The following is a 23,005-nucleotide window of genomic DNA, read 5'->3' on the forward strand; positions in this document are numbered from 1 at the left end:
AATAATCCTGGGGAAAAGTGAGCATATTCAGCATAAAAGACTACTTAAAAAAGAATTACATTTTTTACATATCCCAGTCTGAACTGCAGTACTGTAAGACTTTGAATATGAACACCTGACCACTCTTGTGGGTTTGCTACTGTTACAATTAGACACCTTAGAAGGGAAAAACATGACAGGCAGACATTGGTATGATGTAAGCAACACAGCTACAACTAATACAAATTATAATGGGTGTGCGAATGATCAAGAATTGACTATAGTCAATCGTGTATTGGTGACACCGAGGGGCCCACAAATAAATAAGGGTTTGGGCCGGCCCTGATCATGAGCATTGTAATGTTTTAAGTGGATGTCATAACATGTCAGACCTATAAAACCATAGGATCATGCCTTTATGATGGCGAGAGCTGAAGAAAAATACAAACCGGAAAACAGAAGAGAACAAGCTCAGCCAACAGTCCAGCATATATAGAGATATACAGGCATCTAGTGGCTACAAATTGGTATTACAGATAGTTTACCTTTACTTCTTTCAAACAGACTATGGTCATATTCACACATCACTGCAGTTTTTAAACAAAGAACATATTTTTTATAACCTTTTTCAGTTAACTATCATTTTTACTTAATTTTGTTGATTTCATTTTTAGAAATAAAAATCGAGCCACATGCCTTTAAGACTCATGACTCACAAAACCTCAACAGGCACAAATCAATCTTTGGACAGGACCTAACTCTGCCTCTTCTCTCAGACTCTGGCGAACACCAGGTGCTTCATGCCACAATACTTTAATCTATAGGATCAACTCTCATCCTTTACATACTTTAATATTTCTTCTGGTTATTTCATCTGTCTAACAGCTCTGTGTTTTCATGGCAAGTTTTAATATGTTGGTTCTGATGTACTGACAAGCACAACAACAGTCAAACACATTTGAACCAACATCAAACATGCAACAGTACTATCACAATGTTTTTACACAGCTAAGATGGCTTTGTGACCAATCTAAATTATGCATAAATATGAAATGCTGCATAAAAGGCAGAAAACATAATGTCTGCTCTGACCTGTGGAAAATGATTTATAAAACCCACACTTTATTGATAAACTGGTAGCCTGTCTATAATAATGAAAGCACCACCCTAGTAACATTTTTTTTTTCTAGATATTGGTGTTTTGTTTTTGCCTTTTGCTGCCTATCTTATGACACTCATTGGTAGAAGACACACTGTATCTCAAAGGGTCCTTCCAAGTTACATAAATTGACAAATAAATACATATTGTTACATCACTAACAAGCCTAATTAAAGACTGCTACCTGTTCTTTTGCCTTGTCACATTTTGGGCGTTCATCCTGTTCATCCTGTGTGTGTTCCTGGAGGTGTTCCCTCAACACACTGTCAGCTTATGAGAGTTTGTAATTAGGCTACATTTACTTTCAGCTTGTCTCTTTTTGTGTCTTGATTGCTTGGTTTGTAAATTAAAACTGCAACCAATACATTTGGGGGGAAAAAAGGTTCTAATTGAATGTAAATATTGTCAGTGCACTGAACTTGAAAAGTATTTACATGACTATAATAATAATAATAACAACAATAGCATACGGGTTAATGCAAAATTTTAGCCAAACAACCCAACAATTAATATTTATGTAAACAAATTTATTGGTCAAAACTACTAACACAACAACAAATAGCAATATGTCAGTGATATTAACACATCACTTGGTTAGCTTCTGGGTCATTTTAACACATTTTTTAAACTAGGCATTCAGACATGTTTACTAAATGTAGCCTATATAGTTTTATAAAATAGGCTACAGTAAAATCTGTCAAATACCAACGGCAAGATTTAATTATTTTACTTTTTTATTACTGGCAGCCTTAAGTAATAGATCATTTTTTGCAGTCCTACTATATTAAATCTTGCGTAAAAATAAATAGGCTATACTAATTATTATTATTATAGTGATTACTAATAGTGTCTACACGGTTGCCCAACCCACAAAAACATGAAAACGTGTGTGTTATGAACATATCCAAAATTAAAAATAGTAAAGATAATAGAATATATCCGTATTAATCCAGACGTTAATCCACGCGTACGTTATCCAGGCGTTTATCCAGGCGTTCATCCACACGCACGATATCATACGTCATTGGTCACGGCAAGGTACGCGACGATTGACACGATGATTGCTTAGTTTGCAAAGTAAATGCACAAATCACACCTCATATGTGAGAGGATCGTTTGTGCGTGTGTGTTTGTATGCGTGCGTGTGTGAGAGAGAGAGAGAGAGAGAGAGAGAGAGAGAGAGAGAGAGAGAGCAAGCTGCAAACCTCTATTTAGGTCCCCACCGCACCGAGATAGAACACACACACACACACACACACACACACACACACACACACACACACACACACACACACACACACACACACACGCGCGCACGCACGCACGCACGCACGCACGCACACACACACACACACACACGGGTCAGCTCCTCATCCTCCAGTACAGCAGGGGGCGCTGCACACACACGGGTCAGTCCACAGTCAGTCCGCTAGTGACTCACCCTGAAGAAGAAGAAGCTCTTTAACTGAAGATGAGGACAGGTTTACTGCATCTCAGGTAAATATAAGTTATGTTTTTCAGTGCTTCACACAGGTGCTAATGCTGCAGGTGTGAGTGTATGTGTTGTGTGTGTGTACGCTCGTGCGCGCGCCTGTGTGTGTGTGTGTGTGTGTGTGTGTGTGTGTGTGTGTGTGTGTGTACGCTCGTGCGTGTGCGCTCGTGCGTGTGCGTGTGCGTGTACGCTCGTGCGTGTGCGTGTGCGTGTGTAGTCGGAACTGTCATACGGAACCAGTATGGTTATCTTCTCACTGCTACGGTTAGTGCTGCCGGCAGAATGCAGTCTAATTCGAGAAAAAGAACTGAAAAAATATGAACTGAATTTTGCTTTTCTCTAGAGCAAACAGTTTCCAGTAAGAGCAAATAAAATGACCATTTCTTTCTGAAGGCAAGCTCTTCTGACTTTAAACTTACAAAACACAAAATAATGATCACAAATGCCACACAAAATATTCTCAATCAGCTAAAACAGGACTCTTGAGTCTGTAAAGTATTGCACACAGTCGAGTACAGATACCGCAGACGTCTGGAGGTCTTCTTCACGCAGTAAAGCCAGTCAGTGGCAGAACAAACCTGGACTCTGGCGAACCCTTGCTGAACTGTCTTCTCCCCAAGTCCACACTGGATTGAGGACATTATGTACACACTTCTGGCCAAAAACACTAGCATTAGGGATGGGACGGTGTGAAGATTTCATATCACGATAATAGTGACCAAAATTATCATCGTGATTATCAGTATTATCACGGTTTCGTTAAAACAAGATGAAAGTGTTCAAAAAGAACTGATGCTCACACTGAAGACATTTCAACAAGTTTTATATTTGAAACTAGGGATGTCCCGATCCGATCCACGGCATCGGTATCGTGCCGATACTGGCCCAAAACGCTAGATCGAATATCGGAGGGGAGAAAAAAATGTATCCGATACGATACCTATTAGGGGTGGAACGGTACATGTATTCGTACTGAACGTATGTTCGGTGCATGGATTTACACTGAGAATACATGGTATAAAAATAAATAAAACTCGTGTGCACATTATTTAATGTAATACGGAACTAACGATACTGTTAGATACGCGCATAGACATATGCGGGTTCTTTAGGGACACCTAATCTGTAGCCCCGCCTTAGCTCTGAACGCGCGTCTATATCGCTTCAAATGCTCGCTTTATCATTATACGCGCGCGGCGCGTCCTATTCGCTTTGGACGCGCGAATGGATTCAAACTGTTCAATCATCGAACTAGACGTGAATTTGACGCTCTATTCGCGTTTGGTGTGAATGCAGCAAAATGAACAGGCTGCGATTTCAAGATTGCAATGCTGGAATGTGTGTGTGTGTGTGTGTGTCAGAGAGAGAGAGAGAGGCACGAGCGCGATCGAAAAACATACTCCGTCATTTTCATACAGGACATCATTAAAACTGCAAAAAGTGTTTAGCCTACTTATATTTGTGTAAAACACAACATTGTGCTTTTGTCAAACTGTAAACTCTTGTCAAACTGTAACTGTCACCCAACCAAAATCACACACACACACACACACACACACACACACACACACACACACACACACACACACACACACACACACAGACAGACAGACAGACACACACACACACACACACACACACACACACACACACACACACACACACACACACACACACACACACGCTGTTTAAAAGCAAAAATGATCTCATCTTTTGGACATTCATCATATTGCATTGGTTTTCATTTATTGTCCTAAAACAGACTAATTTGTTTATTTTTAAGTTACACATTCTACATTGATTAAAAAAGAAAATCAAATGTGTTTTTAAAAGTAGTATTATTTTATACAGAAATAAATTATTTATAATTCAGATGAGAATAAAGTTAAAGTTAATAAAAATTTTAAGGAAACAAATACATTGATCTAAAATATAGCAAATTAATTTTAAATTCATTCAGGTTACCAAACATATCTCAAGGTCTTTTGAATAAAGTGTGGCAGTCTTTCATTTGAGTGAGATGTTTTTATGTGGCTAATTGAGCAAAGTGCTTCCATATATTTTATTATTAGTAGTATTAGTTCTAGAATAAAATAAAAATATCGGATTGATATCGGTATCGGCAAATAGCCAAAGCTGCGGCATCGGTATCGTATCGGAAGTGAAAAAGTGGTATCGGGACATCCCTACAACAAACAACAAATAAACAAGCAGCTCTATGCCCTTCTTTAAGCAAGATATATTCTGTGGCATTTCTTATAATGACCGTCGTCAATAGCAACGCATTATAACACCGCGCTCATCCTTGTAGGCTATCGCAACGGACGCGCTCATCCATGTAGGCTATCGCAACGGACGCGCTCATCCATGTAGGCTATCGCAACGGACGCGCTCATCCTTGTAGGCTATCGCAACGGACGCGCTCATCCATGTAGGCTATCGCAACGGACGCGCTCATCCTTGTAGGCTATCGCAACGGACGCGCTCATCCATGTAGGCTATCGCAACGGACGCGCTCATCCTTGTAGGCTATCGCAACGGACGCGCTCATCCTTGTAGGCTATCGCAACGGACGCGCTCATCCATGTAGGCTATCGCAACGGACGCGCTCATCCTTGTAGGCTATCGCAACGGACGCGCTCTCTCTCGTTTCAGTCAAACACAACTTGCCGTCTGGCGTCTCCGTTCTTGATTGTATTGAAAAAGAATTCAGAGTTGATTTATTGTTTACAGAGTTTGATGATATTGTTGCGATCATCTTGTCTGGACGATTGTTTTGTACCTGCGTCACACTGTTGCTGGCTGGACAGGATTTACAGTGAGTTATTAAAATCACGATGATCAAACTCGGTTTTAATGATAATTCAATTTTAAATGATAATACTAACCGTCAGTAAATTTAATCGTCCCATCCCTTAAACACACTAACATGCGCCAGGATTCCAGTTTTGGATGGGCCTTAAATTGAAAACGTTAAACTAAAAACGTTAAATTAAAAACGTTATCCAATCACTGTTTAACCTAATAAAAATTACTGACTAATATACTGTTATATGATCTGTGCGTATACATAATACAGATTTTAATAGCTTGATGCTCTTTAAATATTTTGTTGCATTGTAAAAAGTTTCGGTGCATATATAGGACGGACCTATTTTGTATAAATTGTATCTTAATTTTGATCAATGTTTTATCAACCAATTGCCTGTATTTAATAAATAAGAAGCAAATATATAGCAGACAATGTAATAAGGCGCCGGCGCGATCACTTGCATTGCACGTGAACTGGAGGGCGCCGAAACTCAGCTTGTGCATCACAGATGTGAGAAATATAGGCTATCTATTATAGAAAGCTTGAAATGTGTACTTTTAAACGAAAATATTCAAAACCAAAAGAAATAGGCTACACTCTGATTATGTAATCCGAAATGTGCATTTCTCTCTGGCGTTCATGGCGAGTCCACATTGTCAACTTCATCTTTGCAGCGACACTGAAAACACCAGTTTATTAATGAATAATTAAATGTCTCCTTGCTATTCTAGATACATAATCATTACTTTAACCGGTTCTTTGTGGCAAGCTTTATACGTGCGGTCGTGCGCTTGAGTGCGGCTATATTACATAAACGCTCATTATCCTGTATATAGCCTAAGTAATTAAATTAATATAAAGGGGCGATTTGTCCACTAATGGCTTAAATGAACATCTAGTAGTCGACTAGAAAAAAACTTTAGTCGGAGGCAGCCCTTATTCCACATATTTCAAACCTGCAGGCCATTCTGGGTCGAGCGAGCGGAATATATTCGGAAACGCTCTCCGCTCACCAGCTCTGATCGAACCCGATCTGTCTGCTGAACTTGCGCAGAAACATCTAAATAGACATAACCAGCTTTTTAAAATAGTTTTTAAAACTAAACATTAAGACTATTTTAGCACAAATTATGAGCTTATTGCCAATTTTTTTTATAATTCTTGACAAAATTTGAATATATTAAAAGTTGTTTTTTATAAGAAAAGTTTTGGGTGGGCCTGTTGAAAAGTGGGTGGGCCTGCCGTGCCAGGCTCTCTCTCTCACACACACACACACACACACACACACACACACACACACACACACACACACACACACACACACACAACCACACACACACACACACACACACACACACACACACACACACACATACACACACACACACACACACACGTCACAGCGTTTTGCTAGCACTAAAGAGTCTCTCCCAATGGGAACTTGTGTCTGGAATACATAGCCAGTTTTCTCAGCCTTGGAAAGTTAACAAGTTATTAATTTCAGCATTCACTAATATTAAATTATAAGTTTAAATTCACTAAAATTATAAGAAAATTGTATTTGTTAACATTAGTTAATGCACTGTGAACATAAACTATGAACAGCTGTATTTTTAACAAAGATGAACAAATACAGTATCAGATGTATAGCCTAGCTCATGCCTCATGGTTAGCTCATGTCAGTTAATACATTACACAACGCAGGGCTCTACGCTAACTTTTTTCCCTAAGGAGTACATGTACTCCTAAATGAAAAAATGTAGGAGCACACAAAGAAATATAGGAGCACAGTGAAAAAAGTTGATTAAACTGCTCAATTCATATGGATTAGTTTTATGATCTTTTTATGAACTTTTTTCGAAGAATCAAAGTGGTAGTTGTTTTTTGTTTTGTTTTTTTTGCGAATTGCGAGATATAAAGTCAGAATTGTGTGAAATAAAGTTGCAATTGCGTGTTATAGTCAGAATTCTGACTTTTTTTCTCGCAATTGCGACTTTATATCAGGCAATTCTGACTTTATAACACATAATTGCGAGTTTATATCTCGCAATTCTGACATCTTTTTTGTGAGATATAAACTCACAATTGTGAGATATATAGTCCAATTCTAAGGAAAAAAAAGACGGATTTTTTTTTTTTACCTCAGAATACTTTATATCTCACAATTCTGACTTTCATGCAATTGCAACTTTATATCATGCAATTCTGACTTTATATCTCCCAATTGCGACTTTATTTCTTAGAATTCTGACTTCATATCTCGCAATTCTGAGAAAAAAGTCACAATTCTGACTTGATATATTACAATTGTGAGAAAAAAAAGTTACTTTCACTTTCATTTGCGGCAGTTTGCGCTAGTGTTGTCAAAAATATAGATATTTCGATAAATATCGAAACTGAAATATCTGAACGGTACCAATACTAATTTCCCGAAGTATCGATACACCGCTTACTAGCCGAGCTGTCACTTTCACTTCTCTCCAAAGGCGCGTTGACAAACACCACACGCGCACTCGTCTCATTCGCTCTGGCTAAATAGCAAAAGTGAAGTGAATGGAAAGATGGCGAGTGCGGCGCCCCCGCGACCGGCTTTGGTTGATAAAGGCGTCGCGTTTTTGAAGTTGAAAAAAAAGCAACTTCGAGCGGAAAAAGCGCCAGATGTCATCGCGTTTTTTTCCACTGTCCAATCGATTGACTGGAGAGGCGGGCCTTCCGTTTTAGTGATGAAAGCTAGTTGCTTGAACGCCCGGAGAGTGCGATGATGGAGGATAAACTTGTGGTGCTCTGGCGGGTTACCAGGAGCTTTACGAACCGTAACTTCCACAATGTTAACAGAAAGTAAATAAAGTTAATAAAAGCCTGATTTGACATGTACTTGACTGACAGGACAGCTGTTTCAGTGGTTGCCTAGCAACGCAGTGCACTGCTCGTTCTGTGTGATGGTGTTTTCGAACCTGAAAAACGCGTTAGTGTGATCGGGGCCTAATATAGCAAAGCACCTGAAAGACCGACACCCGGATCTATATAAATAATTTCGAGAGGTTGGTAACTCTTCTCATTTTAACATTTCTGGAACATTAACCAAGTTGGCCTAGTATTGTTGTTGATATGAGTGTGTGTTGTCTCGTTTTTTCACCGTAATTCTTAAAGTTAATATAATCTGACTGAGGAATCTTAGATAAGTAAATATTTTAACTGTGGTCAAATGTAAATTAACTTGTGCTTATTTTAAAAATGATAAAAATGTATATTTTAATTTATAAAAAAATATTATTTAATTCTGCAATTTGCCTTCATTAGCGATTATCATCAGTTTGATTACACAGACACTAATTAAACTAATGAAATGCCTTTAACTGAAAATTGAATGTTTAATCTTATTATTATACATTACTGACACACTATCCTCCAGTTTGATATTGTTAAGTGCTTTGACACAATCTGTATTGTTAAAAGCACTAAATAAAGGTGACTTGACTTGATGTTGATCCAGTGAGCATGTGTTCGCGTGTGATGCACGTTTGCGTTTAAATCTGTTCATCAAATAACGTTAATGTATTAACCAGCATTTATGCTTTTGAACAAGCGCACTACCTCAGGACATTTTTGTTCATGTAAAATATAGGCCTACCTCATTGTCATGTTCGAGACTTATTATGTTTAGCTTTAAATAAAAAAAATACCCCCTTAATATTAGAGCCCGACCGATATGGATTTTTGGGGGCCGATGCCGATATTAACTCGAAAAGAGCCGATTTATAAGCCGATATTTAGATTTTGAAAATAAACTGGATATTAGACCCTTTTCCTATAAACTGCACTTACACAACATTCAATAGCAAAATATCTGCCTGTTCTATGTATGTGGGCTGTATAAACCATTTTCCAGAAGGGATTATGTAAAAAAAAAAAACTTAGATTACAGTCTCAATGACTAAACAATTGCACATCAAAAGTATATATTTTTTAATGATCAAAAAACAGTCTGGTTTTAAACATTTAACACTTTTACTTACTTCCAGTTGAAGCTGGTTTTAACAGTCTGTGTACTGTAAATAAATTATAATACTAAAGTTAAAGTAAAAGAGCTATACCAAACAAATTCAATATTCCACAAAACCATGTCAATGAATTGAAAATAAAATAAAAATAAGTTAAATGTATAGCTACATATAAATAAATATAAAATATAAAATAAATAAATAATACCAAAATATAATTAAAACAATGTAGAATGTTCTCAATATATACAACACACAGGCAAGAGGTTTTCCTCCTTCACTACTTTTTACAAATTATACTTTTAGACTTTTACTCTGTCTTGCTCTGAACTTTAATATTTGAACAGTGTTTTGAAAAATGTCTTGAACAGGGTGTTCCTTAGTACTGCCAGTTGAGAAGTGGCAGGTTGTAGTACAGGAAGCACAACATCTCTCTGCCTTGGAACCTGTTAGAGAGCTCCTCCTATCTTGATAGATGGCCCCCACAGTGCTGAATACCCTCTCACTAGGGACATATGAAGGTGGAGGAGTGAGAAACCTCCTGGCCAATGGAGCCAGAGTCTGGAAGCGGCCAGCGTTTTGCCTCCACCACTGCAGGGGTCACCTGATGATGATGATGACGACAAATACAAATGTTATATACTTAATATACAAAAGCATAACTTAATTTGATATCACTGAAAAATAAATAGTGAAACCTGTTTTGCGATCAAGAACGGGCTCTTGAAGATACCGATCCAGCTCCTCGTTCAGACTCTCAGACACCCCTGTCACTGTTTGCTGGCTCTGCAACATGTCCTCGTAGAGATGGTCAAGCACACTCTGCTTCTGGTCTAGGGACTTCTCCATCCTAGGTTTCTTTGAATATCCCTCTGCATCCTTATTGAGTGGCTGCTGAGCTTGCTTGATGTTGTTTGTCTGCCTCTTTTTCAAGCCAGGTTTTGGCCTTCTTGGTTAAGCTGTCGAGCATGACCTTCCTCAAAGTCTGAATTTCTCTAGTTTCAGGACCCTGAGTCTCCAGAAATCTTTTCAAAACCTCAATGGTGGGGATGATGCATGATGCAGATGCATCAGACTTACTCACTTCTAGAGTAATTTCCTCAATTGGTTCCAGTGTGTTGATCAGCTTTTCGACCAGGTCCCACTCCTCCACACTTGGACATGTAAAATGTCCAAAGTCCCCAGAGTAGACTGTCACTGCTCTCTTTTGCTCCTGCATCCTTTGGAGCATATGCAATGTGGAATTCCATCTGGTTGGGCATGCCTGGAGAATGCGGTGTTCAGGTAGACCAACATCCTTCTGAATTTGTTCAAGCCTCTGCTTGGCAGGGACTGAATGACCAAAATGGGTTGCACACCTCTTCAGTTTGGCCAGGATGTCACCTACAGCTCTTTGTGCCTGGAGGCCATCATTCACAACAAGCTGGAGGGTGTGAGCACTGCATCTCCACCAACCTCATCCCCTTAACAACATTGGCTCCACTGTCCCTGAGCACCAGCAGCAGACGTTCACTGTCTATATCCCACTCGGTAAGCATGTCTAAAAACAACTGTCCAATGTACTCACCAGTGTGAGATCCACTCATGGCTTTCACATTTAGGACAACTTGCACCCTGTTCCATTCTTCATCGATGAAGTGAGCAGTCAAGCTCATTAGCGACTCAGTGGACCCTGACCAACAATCTGTTGTAAATGCAATATGCTTTGCATTTTCAACAGCCAAAAGCTCCTTTATCTTGATCACCACTTTTGCATGCACATGATGCAATTTATCTGTGCGATAAAACTTTTCTGTCTTCAGAGTGTACCTTGGCTCTGCAGCAGCCAGCAGCCTTCTAAACCCCACACCTTCCACCACAGAAAAAGCTTGGATGTCTGTCGCTATCATCTCCATTACTTTTTTGTCCAGGTTTTTTGCCCTTGGATCTGATGGACCCCATTTGAGTACCTTATCAAATGCTTGTGGCAGGGTAGGCTGCTGTGTTCTAACAGAAAGAGTTTTTTGTACCTCACTCTGCTGCTGTGCCTCTTTATATTGCTCACTGTGTTTGGTTTTCAGATGAGTCCACAAATTGGAAGTGTTTTTCTGCTTCACTTTGATAGACCCCTGGCTTACATTAGCTGCACATATATTGCAGAACACTGCATTAGAGGAATCTTTGCAGAAGTAGTCCCACACTTTGCTGCTACAGCGTTCACCTTTTTCAGCCATCTGTAGGGCAGAAAGAGAGACAGAGAAAGAATAAGATGTGTATTAATAATATCACCATGTATCATTACTCATGTCATCATTAGTATTATAATAATAATAAACAGGGATCTCCTACATAGGCAAAAATGAGAAATATAGAGAAATATATATATATATTTTTATTTGTCAAGCAATAGGTATTACCTACTTATATTTAACAATATTATAAAAAAAAAATTCTAGTATTTCGAGATTAAAGTCAAAACGTTTCGACTTTAATCTCGAAATACTAGAATTTTTTTTTTTTCTTGACGGATTTTTTTTTTTTTTTACGTTAGATTAAAGTCGAAACGTTTCGAGAATAAAGTCGAAACATTTCCAGAATACAGTCTTCTGGAGAAGTTGCGTGTGTGTGCATTCATAACGGCGTGCGTCCACTGGTGCATAGGGCGTGTTTCCAATTCTGAATTTGTGTGTGTGTGTGTGTCTGTCTGTGTAAATAAATGCACTTGTGAAGTCGAACTGCCTCGGACATGGATCTACACAAAATAGTAGCTTTTTACTTTTATCTGGACTTTCAACAAAAAGAAAATTCGAAGTCCTAATCTACCAACATGCATTATCATGGCGTTGCCTAGACAAGCACAGACTCCGCCGGAGTAGGTTCACAATCTGGTCGAAGCTTTATGTTGCAGTGTTTTTGACGTGTTTTCGTGCTCGTCTATAATAGGCAACACTATCTGGGTCGAGAACACTTAACAGTAACCGCACTGATTCCCTCTTCACCGTAAATACGTTCTGGATACATTTTAAGTGCATCATTCTGTATCCAATAATTTGGCCGGATCCCGTGATTTCCTCAAATATAATAAACACTGGTGGTGGTTGAGGAGAGATTCCCTGAAATGATTGTAAAGCGCTTTTAAGTGTAGGCCTACAGTAAACATATGAAAGCGCTATATAAATGCCTCATTCATGCATATTCATTCATTAAGCTGGATATCTTGATCCAGTCTTATAAGTGTTTTCGCCTGTAGGCTAAAGTCTATTTCGGCGCAGTATATTTTATAACGTCCTATAGCCTAATGCCATGTTGGTAGACCTGTAGATTTTCCTTTTGTTGAAAGGCAAGATATAAGTAAAGCTATTATTTTGTGTAGATCCAGTTTACACACACACACGCACACGCCTGTGCGGCAATGTGAAATAACGGCAAGCACACACGCAACTTCTACAGAAGACTTCTGGTAATGTTTCGACTTTATTCTCGAAATGTTTCGACTTTAATCTCGAAATATTTCGACTTTAATCTCAAAATATTTCGACTTTATTCTCGAAATATTTCGACTTTATTCTCGAAATATTTCGACTTTATTCTCGAAATATTTCGACTTTAATCTCGAAGTGCTAGATTTTATTTATTTTTACGGATTATTATTTATTTTTTTACGTTGCGGTTCAGGGCTTCCGTAGCCTTGAAACAATCTGTATTGTAAAAAAAAAAAAAAAAAAAGCGCTTGTTCAGCTCACATTTATTTACATGTCCCCTCTGGTTTAATCATTTCTGACGCACCTACTGTAGTTACTGTAACTACACTATATTTGCTCTCACAGACACATTCACAACGGACCCGTATATCTTCTCCTCTTCTCTTTGTGCAGTCTGAATCAAAACATCGTCATGCGCTGGCAAACGTAAAGTTAGCCTACTGTTACCGGCTTTCAGCTCAGAGAAGATTACGGAATCAATTCGAAGTTGAATGGTTAACGTTAGTGTCATGAACACACCACTGTCAATTTTGAGAAGAACCACCTTCAAACAAGTTAATAGCAAGCATTTAAGGGGTCTGCTAAAAAGGAAGCTATGTTAGCGTTAAAATAACGTAACAGTTGTTGTTTTTTCGAGGCACGCTGTACATAACTTCTAGTCATTGACTACACGCGCCCCCCTGCCACAGTTACGCGGTCATTATGTGGGAAACACTGCAGATATATTTAGAATAAGTTAAACGCTAACGTTATAGTTTGACCTCTTATTAACGTTCGCGCTCTTCCACTGATAAACATGGTATTAGTTAGCTTTGTGGCTAATCTAATATAGCAATGCATTAGCGGCTGTAAGTGATGTTACAGAATATTTAGAAGTGATAATGATAGGACCGTTAGCTACAACTACCACACCGTTTTTATATACAGTGTATGAACTAAATCTACAATCATTTCACATGACAAACGACAGACTCACCGTCAAAACAGTACATCTCCATGCCGGGTGTAATGCTCTGCCACTGGCTTGGCTGATAGCTTTCTTCTGTAGTGGATTTCTGGCGCTGTTGTCAACTGGGGAGTTGCAGACCTCCCTCTGGTGGGCAAACTATGCAACACTCATAACATGAGTGAAGCATGAGACTCTTGTTTCTCATGTTTCATCGGCCGTTATAAACGCCAATGCCGATTTAAATGCAATTAGCTCATATCGGCTGATAATATCGGCCGGCCGATATATCGGTCGGGCTCTACTTAATATTGTGGCAGTTTTTTTCTCCGTGGTATCGAATATCGATATTTTTCAAGGTATCGTATCGAAGTTAGAAATTCTAGTATCGTGACAACACTAGTTTGCGCGTTGGCTTGATGAATAGATCGCTCATCTGTCGTGATGCGTGTTGCAGTAGCGTCATCATATCTGGCTATAACATGACATATAGCCAATAACACGCTCTCACATGTTTATTTTTAGCACTGTTGGGAGGAGTCACTTGACTCTCTCACTTAAAATCCAGCAGTTCCCGCACATTCCCACACTATTTTTAGGCGCAAATGCGAGTGAAATACTCGCACTGTAGAGCCCTGCAACGTTAACAAACGAGACCTTAATGTAAGATGTTCTACATTACATTACTACGTACCAGTGGCAAGTAGGGCTGCACGATTAATCGCAATAAAAGCGTCAGTATTCGTGATGATTATCAGGGCCAGTGTGTTTATGCAAAAGCTGATAAAGACACAAAAGCTGTTTTTACATTTAAGTCTTCACGATTACTTTGTACATATGTGTCACAGTGTTGGGTTTGTGTTCCCCGGGTGTCCAGTAGATGTCCTCCTTCCCCGGTGTCACTTACATCATGAACTACGTTTCCCATCATCCTGTCTGGCTATCACGATCATTGCACTCAGGTGTTCCCCGTCATCATTGCACTCAGCTGTTTCCCCTCACCTTGTTAGTGTCTGTGTATATATATGCTGTTTGTGTCAGTGTTTGTCACGGAGTCCTTGTATGTATCACACCATTTCCTTAGTCGGTTCTTGTCTGTGTCTTGTTCTTTTTGGATTGCTTCTTTGGATTTTGACCTCTGCATGGACTGGATATTGATGTAACGGATTTCCCTTAATAAACACATATTGCATTTGGATCTAAATTACCTCTGTTCTTGTGTGGATCGTGACAGAAGGACTCCGTCGCCAAAAGATCCAGCGGTATGTTTTCCGGTGTTTCTTCCCCAGCCACCGAGCGGGAGAGAAGGATTTGTTTTGAGGGAACCCGCCTTGTCATTTTCTGCACCCGCCTGCGTGAACTGAACTGGCGAGGGGGAATCATCCAGAGACAGCGAGGCACACGGGGACTGGGCTGGCGTGAAATCACTGGTCTCCGTCCGCTCAGGCATCCTTTGTGAACGGCGCTTTTTCTTGTGCGGCTCGAGCAAAGGAAGAGAGAGAGCGAAAGTGGCGGGGTCGTCCTCGGTGAAGACGGCAAGGCGAGCCCGCAGTGTGGGGAGATCCATCAAGTCGCACTCAGGGCAGCCGCCCTTGGCGAGTGCAGCTTCTGCATGGTCCCGGCCCAGGCAGGAAGCGCAGAGGATGTGGCAATCTCCACCGACGAGAGGGCCCCTCGCAGTTGGTGCGAGGCATTTGCAACAACGCCCGCTGGAAATTCTCTTTTAGTTGATGTGTCGCAGCGGTGAACACACAGCAAAAAAGGATACGGCATGCCGGATTGGCTCAGCAGAAACAGCGGTTGAAGGCAGCGAAGGAAGCCGGCATCCTCAGGTCTGCGAAGCAGGGGCTGGTTCCGCTGGATGCTCGTCAACGGCGGCGAAGGCTTAATAATCCGAAGTTTCAACGAAGTGGTGGTTCGCTGAAGGAGATTTTAATCTAAAGACTCTGACGGACGATGGGCTCAATTTATAGCCTCTGGCTACGCCCATCTTGGCGGGCTCTGACGTGTCAGGGCGCGAATTGCCCTGATTGGACTACGCGTCTGAGCCGCCCTGTCATAGGTTCGTGCAGCTACACTGTTTAAAAAAAAAATGGCTTCAATATTCTCGAGAAAAGGAGTTTTCCCATAGCGTAAGCTACTTACGCAATACTCGTTCCCTCATCTCAGGGAACCGAGGTTACATCAGTAACCGAGACGTTTAGTAGTTTTATAAATTTTCATTATTCTGCTCCAGGTGTGTCAGTTTCCCTTGTTAAAGGGCATGTTGCAGGTTTTTTTCTTTTTTCAAAATTAATATAACCTTGTATGAAAATACCATATGAAAAGTAAATGCAGGATTAAAAATTGTTTTGCAAGACATAAGGGCACAAATTTAATAGAAAACGTGACAGTTTCCTTGACCGTGTAGAAACAACGCTTTTTTTCACCATCGCGTCATATGACGTCACATGAGGGAGTCGTTCGCCGGCTCTGCGTTCGCTCAATGCGGAGTAGGTTGGTATTCAGTTGGAGCGGTCATGATTCAGTGTGTTTTCGGTGCTTATTGTATTTCAATTAATCATCGTCGTGGTAAATGATTATGAATTATGGCCTGTCAGGACACAGAGTCCACAGGTTTCCGAATAAGAAAAAGGATGGTGCGATCTTCCGTGCCTGTGTGCGTTTTGTGCAGGGTAAGAGACGGGACTTCACTTCTGCTTCTGCTTTTGCTTTGAATAACGCGGTAGTGTGTGTGTAGCATTCACTATAGACCGGATGATTATAATCCCGGCGATATGTGCACACTGTTCCGTCTCCTTCATCGGGTCGCCCGGTGACGGTCCGCCGTCAGCATGTGGTTCGGCCGCCAGCGGGAAACATGACGCTCACGGATCCGTCAGAGATCACTTATTGTACATCTGTTTTACAAAATGTGCCTTGTCTTAATTTAATTCATTAACATATCATACATAAACTTGTAATGTAATGCATTTATGTGTTTGTTATTAGTCTGCAGCCGACACTTATTATTATTATTATTATTATTATAAATATAATATATTATGTTCTATAATTCATTTTCAATCTGTACAAACCGACTTTAATGTTTGTGTTGGCTGTTTCTACAAATAAAGTTTTTATACAGTAAGACAGTTGTGATTGTGATCATTCTTTTTATTCATCGTCACCAAATGGGTCAATTCAAAGCCTTTATAAAGTCCCTCTTCCTCTGGAAACTGTCTCCTAATGGCTGACACACACAACACATGCAGGTAAGGGTCTAAATACTAGCTTTGCTATTGCCTGATACATGATGATAATAATCTGTACAGTACTGTGATCTGAGCATAGTGTTATCGTCGGCTAACGTGAATACATCTATAAGCTAACACTGTTCTCTTGCCCTGTTCTCCTCACACCACAACTCACCGTTGTTCTGTCTAATCCTGGCCTGTCCTGCTCACTTGGCTTCATATCAGGCTCATAATTATATGATATCATCATATCAATTACATGAATTACATATATCATACGAGTAAACATTTAGGCTACAATTTCCTCAGCTTCCGAGCTGTCATTGCAATCCATTGCTTTCCTATTGTTTACTTTGACCGCTCTCCCTTGTGTTGCGTCACTTCCGGTTCGGCAGTTTTCAAATGCGGAAGTACAATTTTCTCACAAAAACGACTCCAGAAGCCTAAATAGCGTTTTATAAGTATATGTTTATATTTAAATCTAGTTCCTACATTATTTTTCTATACATTGGCTTACTGGGTACTCTAACCTGCAACATGCCCTTTAAGCTGGTTTGCCCCTTTTTTAAAAAGCCCTTGTGTTTTCTGGTTCACTGTCGGTCGTTGTTTGATGTCATGCAGTTGTCTGCAGTTCCCCGTGTTTTCTTTGTTTTTTTCTCAGTGTTATTTTGTTCCTGATTTATGTTATGATTGTTTATTTTCATTAAAACTCCCTGCATTTGGATCCCTCATCTCTGCTTGCCGTCTTTGATTCCCCTGTTAGTGACAGAGTGACCGACCCATAATGAACGTGTCGCTGCATTGAGGATTATGCTCTGGATTTTATTGAGTTGGCTCTTTTGACCAACATGAGCAAGGAATGCCTGACGATCTTCTTTTGGGGAGGGCTGTCTGAACGGCTCAGCTCACTCATGCTGTTTTGGGACCACTGGAGTATTACATCTATCTTGCACTGCAGTTGAGCGACTCTGCACTTACTGTGGGAGTTGCGGAGGAGGAACGTGGCACTCCCACAGTAGCCCTTACCCCAGAGTCTTGTCCTGTCATGACCGCCAAGTCAGAGTACCTGGTAGCCATGACTGTTGCCGATAAAGACGTTAGGGCGGTCCATAGGTATTTGAGACTGGCGTTGAGCCTGGAAGACACGCCGCTTTGTTCGGTGCGAGCAGCTGACGTATCTGCGATGGGGTCAAGTCTGGGGGTTTCAGCCAAAAATGGCCGCCGCTGATTCTGAGCCCTCTGCAAGATGGCACCCACTTCTGAGCCCTTGGTCACAATGGCCACCGCCGCTTCAGAGCCCGCTGCCGGCCTGGAGGCCTTCCCCAAGCCCCACTGCCCTGCCGGCGCCGCTTGCTGTCTGCTCCGCCCGCCCTGGGACTCCTGAGACACTGGAGCCCGACTGGTCGGTCCCCTGAGCTGCTGTCTTTTATATCACTGTATTAGTCCATTAAGCTACGTTAAACGTCCCGACAGCAGGGGAATTCTGGAGCACGATGTATTGAATGAGTGAGTATCTCACCCATTGCTCTATAGTCTTCTTCGTCAACAGCCGTTTGCACCCCCTGCTGGTGAGGTCGACTAACAGCAGATGGAGATTATGAATCAACACACTGCTATTCCTGCAGTTCCCAGATGTGAAATGTTGAATTTTCTGTCGAATTTGAACCACTGAATTTGTGGAAGAGAATTTGTAAAGAGAAATAAAATGAAATTGCCTGTCAAATATAATAGGGTGTATAATCAGTATTTAAAAAATATAAACAGTGTATAGAAAAATAAACAGACCAAATATTTTGGAATCTGAAATCTGAAAGGTGAATATGGATTACTGAATTTTTGATAATGAAAATGTGTGTGAATTTTTTTTAATTGAATTATTCACAGCTTAAATATACAACCATGTTGAATTTCAGCCAATAAATATGCAAGCTCTAAAAATACAATGCATTAAAATGCAACCATGGTTAATGCAATGCATATTTTTTCAACTCAACAAGCTTTTTTGTTTCAAATACATTTGTCATTATTTTATTTCCATATACTTGTATTGTAGAGGGTTGTAGTAGGAAAACTTTAAGATTTTGTGTGTAGGAAATGGGCAGTATTGCTTGGATTATTTGCTGCATATTGAATACTAATAATGTCTTTCTAACTTCTTTACTCCAACAGTTCAAATTTACACAGCGATCGGTAAATGCAGGAACATTCCCACCTTTTTACAAGTGAACAAACCACTCGGATGCGCCGTAAAACACATTACAGAAGAAACAAGTCCAGTTCTGCAAACATGGAAATGGAGGTTGTCAAAGAGGAGAGTGACAACATGAGTGAGGCATGCAAAGATGAAGATACAGAGGAACAAAGAGGTTGGTGTCCATTCCTGATTCTTTTCACTGAATCCATTCACTTTCATTTAAATTTTCAGCTTAATTTGACTTGTGTACATCTTCATTTTAGACCTGATGGAAGTTAAAGAAGAAAGTCAAGAGCTGAATGAAGTGGAGAAACAGGTGGAAGTTAAAGAAGAAAGTCAAGAGCTGAATGAAGTGGAGGAACAGGTGGAAGTTAAAGAAGAAAGTCAAGAGCTGAATGAAGTGGAGAAACAGGTGGAAGTTAAAGAAGAAAGTCAGGAGCTGAATGAAGTGGAGAAACACGAGTTTGTCACAGGAGAGCATTCTTCTAATAGCTCACAGATTGAAACGCCTGGAGATTTTTTCACCTGCCCACAATGTGGAAAGAGTTTCAAAGTAAAAGCAAACCTTAAGGCTCACATGAGAGTTCACACTGGAGAGAAGCCTTTCCCATGCCCTCAATGTGGAAAGGGTTTCAGATATAAAGGACACGTCCGCACTCACATGAGAATTCACTCCGGAGAGATGCCTTTCAAATGCCATCAATGTGGGAAGAGCTTCAATGAAAGAGGAAACCTTAAGGCTCACATGAGAGTTCACACTGGAGAGAAGCCGTTCAAATGTGAGCCGTGTGGAAAGACATTCAAAACTAGCAAAAGCCTTAAGACACACAAACATGACACTGGTGAACGTGAAAGGCCTTATAGCTGCCATCAATGTGGAATGAGTTTCTCACAGAAAACAAACCTTTCGAAGCACACACTAGTTCACTCTGGAGAGAGAGCTTTCACATGCCATGAGTGTGGAAAGAGTGTCAAACGTAAAGGAGAACTTCAGAGTCACCTGAGAATTCACTCTTCTGAGAAACCTTACACATGCAGTCAGTGCGGAAAGACTTTCAGATGGGCACAGATCTTCAAGAAACACATGCTGTCTCACACTGGAGAAAGTCACTATAACTGTGATCAGTGTGGTGAGGAGTTTAGTCTGGCAGAAAACTTGCAGACGCACCTGAAAACCCATGCGAATGAGAGGCCTTACTTGTGTTCCTTCTGTGGAATGAGATTTCCACGACTGGACTATTTGAAAGAACACCGGAAATTACATTCAGGAGTGAGTGCTCACGTGTGCACTGAGTGTGGGAATATCTTCACTAGTGCCACCTGTCTGAAAGAGCACAGGAGAATACATGTAGTCGTAGGAAAACCTCACAAGTCAGGAGAGGAATCTCACAAGTCAGGAGAGAAACCTCACAAGTGTTCCCAATGTGGGAAGAGTTTCTCCCAGGCAGGAAACTTGAAAACACATGCGCGAGTGCACACAGGAGAGAAGCCGTACCCATGCCCTCTGTGTGGAAAGGGTTTCAGATATAAAGGACACGTTCCCACTCACATGAGAATTCACTCCGGAGAGAAGCCATTCAAATGCCATCAATGTGGGAAGAGCTTCAATGAAAGAGCAATCCTTAAGGCTCACATGAGAGTTCACACTGGAGAGCAGCCGTTCAAATGTGAGCAGTGTGGAAAGACATTCAAAACCAACAAAAGCCTTAAGACACACAAACATAATGACACTGGTGAATGTGAAAGGCCTTATAGCTGCCATCAATGTGGAATGAGTTTCTCACAGAAAACAAACCTTTCGAAGCACACACTAGTTCACTCTGGAGAGAGAGCCTTCACATGCCATGAGTGTGAAAAGAGTTTCAAACGTAAAGGAGACCTTCAGAGTCACCTGAGAATTCACTCTTCTGAGAAACCTTACACATGCAGTCAGTGCGGAAAGACTTTCAGATGGGCACAGATCTTCAAGAAACACATGCTGTCTCACACTGGAGAAAGTCACTATAACTGTGATCAGTGTGAGGAAGAGTTTAGTCTGGCAGAAAACTTGCAGACGCATCTGAAAACCCTTGCGAATGAGAGGCCTTACTTGTGTTCCTTCTGTGGAATGAGATTTCCACGACTGGACTATTTGAAGGAGCACCGGAAATTTCATTCAGGAGTGAGTGCTCACGTGTGCACTGAGTGTGGGAATATCTTCACTAGTGCCACCTGTCTGAAAGAGCACAGGAGAATACATTTAGTCGTAGGAAAACCTCACAAGTCAGGAGAGGAATCTCACAAGTCAGGAGAGAAACCTCACAAGTGTTCCCAATGTGGGAAGAGTTTCTCCAAGTCAGGAAACTTGAAGACACATGCGCGAGTGCACACAGGAGAGAAGCCGTACCCATGCCCTCTGTGTGGGAAGGGTTTCAGCACAGCAGGCGCTCGAAAGAGACATAGCACTAATAACTGTCCAAAGCTTCCAACGTGAGCACGCTTCGTTTCAACCCTGAACTCTTTCAGTGCATGGGTTTAAATTCAGATAAACTGGTTCCAAATAATAAACTTAACGTTCACGAGTTTTTGAGCATTCAAAGTTATTTTTGCTATTGAAAAGATATGCACAAAGAACTGAAAAGTGATCTTTCCAAGGTTAAAAGAGTTCCCTGTTGGAAACGTGACCAACATCCCTGACAGTGTGTATGATGAGCATGCTAATCACTCCTGTAAACCGGCTGAAGTGGCTCCCCACATTAAACTGAACTGGTTAGAACATCTGTGACCTATTTACTTAAAGGCATTCACAAAGCTTGGAAGAGCCAGGAAGTTTTTTAATATAACTCTGATTGTATTCGTCTGAAAGAAGAATGTCATATACACCTAGGATGACTTGAGGGTGAGATTGAACTATCCCTTTAAGGGAAAGTTCTCATTTTTGGGTGATCCCTTTAATATAGAGACCTTTGGCCTGTAGAAGGTGAACAATCCCGTCTGAATGAAGTGTGTATGGACAGTGATTTGTTGCCTACTTCTTGATCTGTGTAAATAAAGACTGATCCGCAGCATTACAAGGGTTTATTCACCCAAAAATAAAAATTCTCTCATTGGCACCCTCATGCCATCCTGGATATAAATGACTTTCAGATGAACATGGAGATTTTAGAAAAATAATCCATCGCAAGTGTACAGGACCCCAAAGTTTATGCTTCATAATCTACATAAAATCAACAAAGGTGATCCACACGAGCCCAGCCGATGAAGTAAGATAAATACTAATATTTTAAACTATAAACCATCACTTTCACTATTTACGTTCATCAGTACAATTACCCAGGTAGCTTTAACGATTCGGCCCGATAATGGCCCAAATCCGGCAGGCTGGAAGAAATAACTCGGCCCAGTTGCGGTTGCCAGACAAAGGATGAATGACACCCCAGAATCAGCCCAAACACACTGACCCGAGCAATGAAGAACTCTGAGGAACTGCAAACCTGCCGGCATTGGGCCACAACCACACCGACAAGAACGGTACACACCGAGTCTTGTTTCCCAAATTAAAAAATATACTTGCACTTACTCTAATACAGAATTAAAAACATTTTTGTGTGTTCAGTACAACTTCTAAAATATGTGTATTAAAGACTCCTTCCAGTTTTTATGGAAGGCATTCTGTCATCCAAAATGACATTGTTACCTTAAAATCCTTAAGATGGCATCTACTTCCAAATAAATGGAGTTTTAAC

The 23,005-nt window shown here is 40.6% G+C and overlaps 1 protein-coding gene across 1 annotated transcript; it reads left to right on the forward strand.

Moving 5' to 3' along the window:
• The first annotated feature begins 2,411 nt into the window (after positions 1-2,411).
• Positions 2,412-23,005, forward strand: LOC309501934 (uncharacterized protein). The gene is made up of 3 exons (XM_082174227.1): positions 2,412-2,635; positions 19,256-19,452; positions 19,544-23,005. The coding sequence occupies exons 2-3, from the start codon at positions 19,281-19,283 to the stop codon at positions 21,751-21,753; spliced, it is 2,382 nt and encodes a 793-aa protein (XP_082030353.1). The 5' UTR covers positions 2,412-2,635; positions 19,256-19,280; the 3' UTR covers positions 21,754-23,005.

Source organism: Leuciscus leuciscus, assembly GCF_965113295.1.
Source record: "Leuciscus leuciscus genome assembly, chromosome: 6".
In the NCBI taxonomy this organism is placed as follows: Eukaryota; Metazoa; Chordata; class Actinopteri; order Cypriniformes; family Leuciscidae; genus Leuciscus; species Leuciscus leuciscus.

Excerpts from the sequence above, each read along its gene's own strand:
- LOC309501934 (XM_082174227.1), top strand. The coding sequence starts at position 19,281 with ATGCAGGAACATTCCCACCTTTTTACAAGTGAACAAACCACTCGGATG. Across the intron at positions 19,453-19,543 it reads AGATACAGAGGAACAAAGAG|ACCTGATGGAAGTTAAAGAA; the intron begins GTTGGTGTCCAT and ends TCTTCATTTTAG.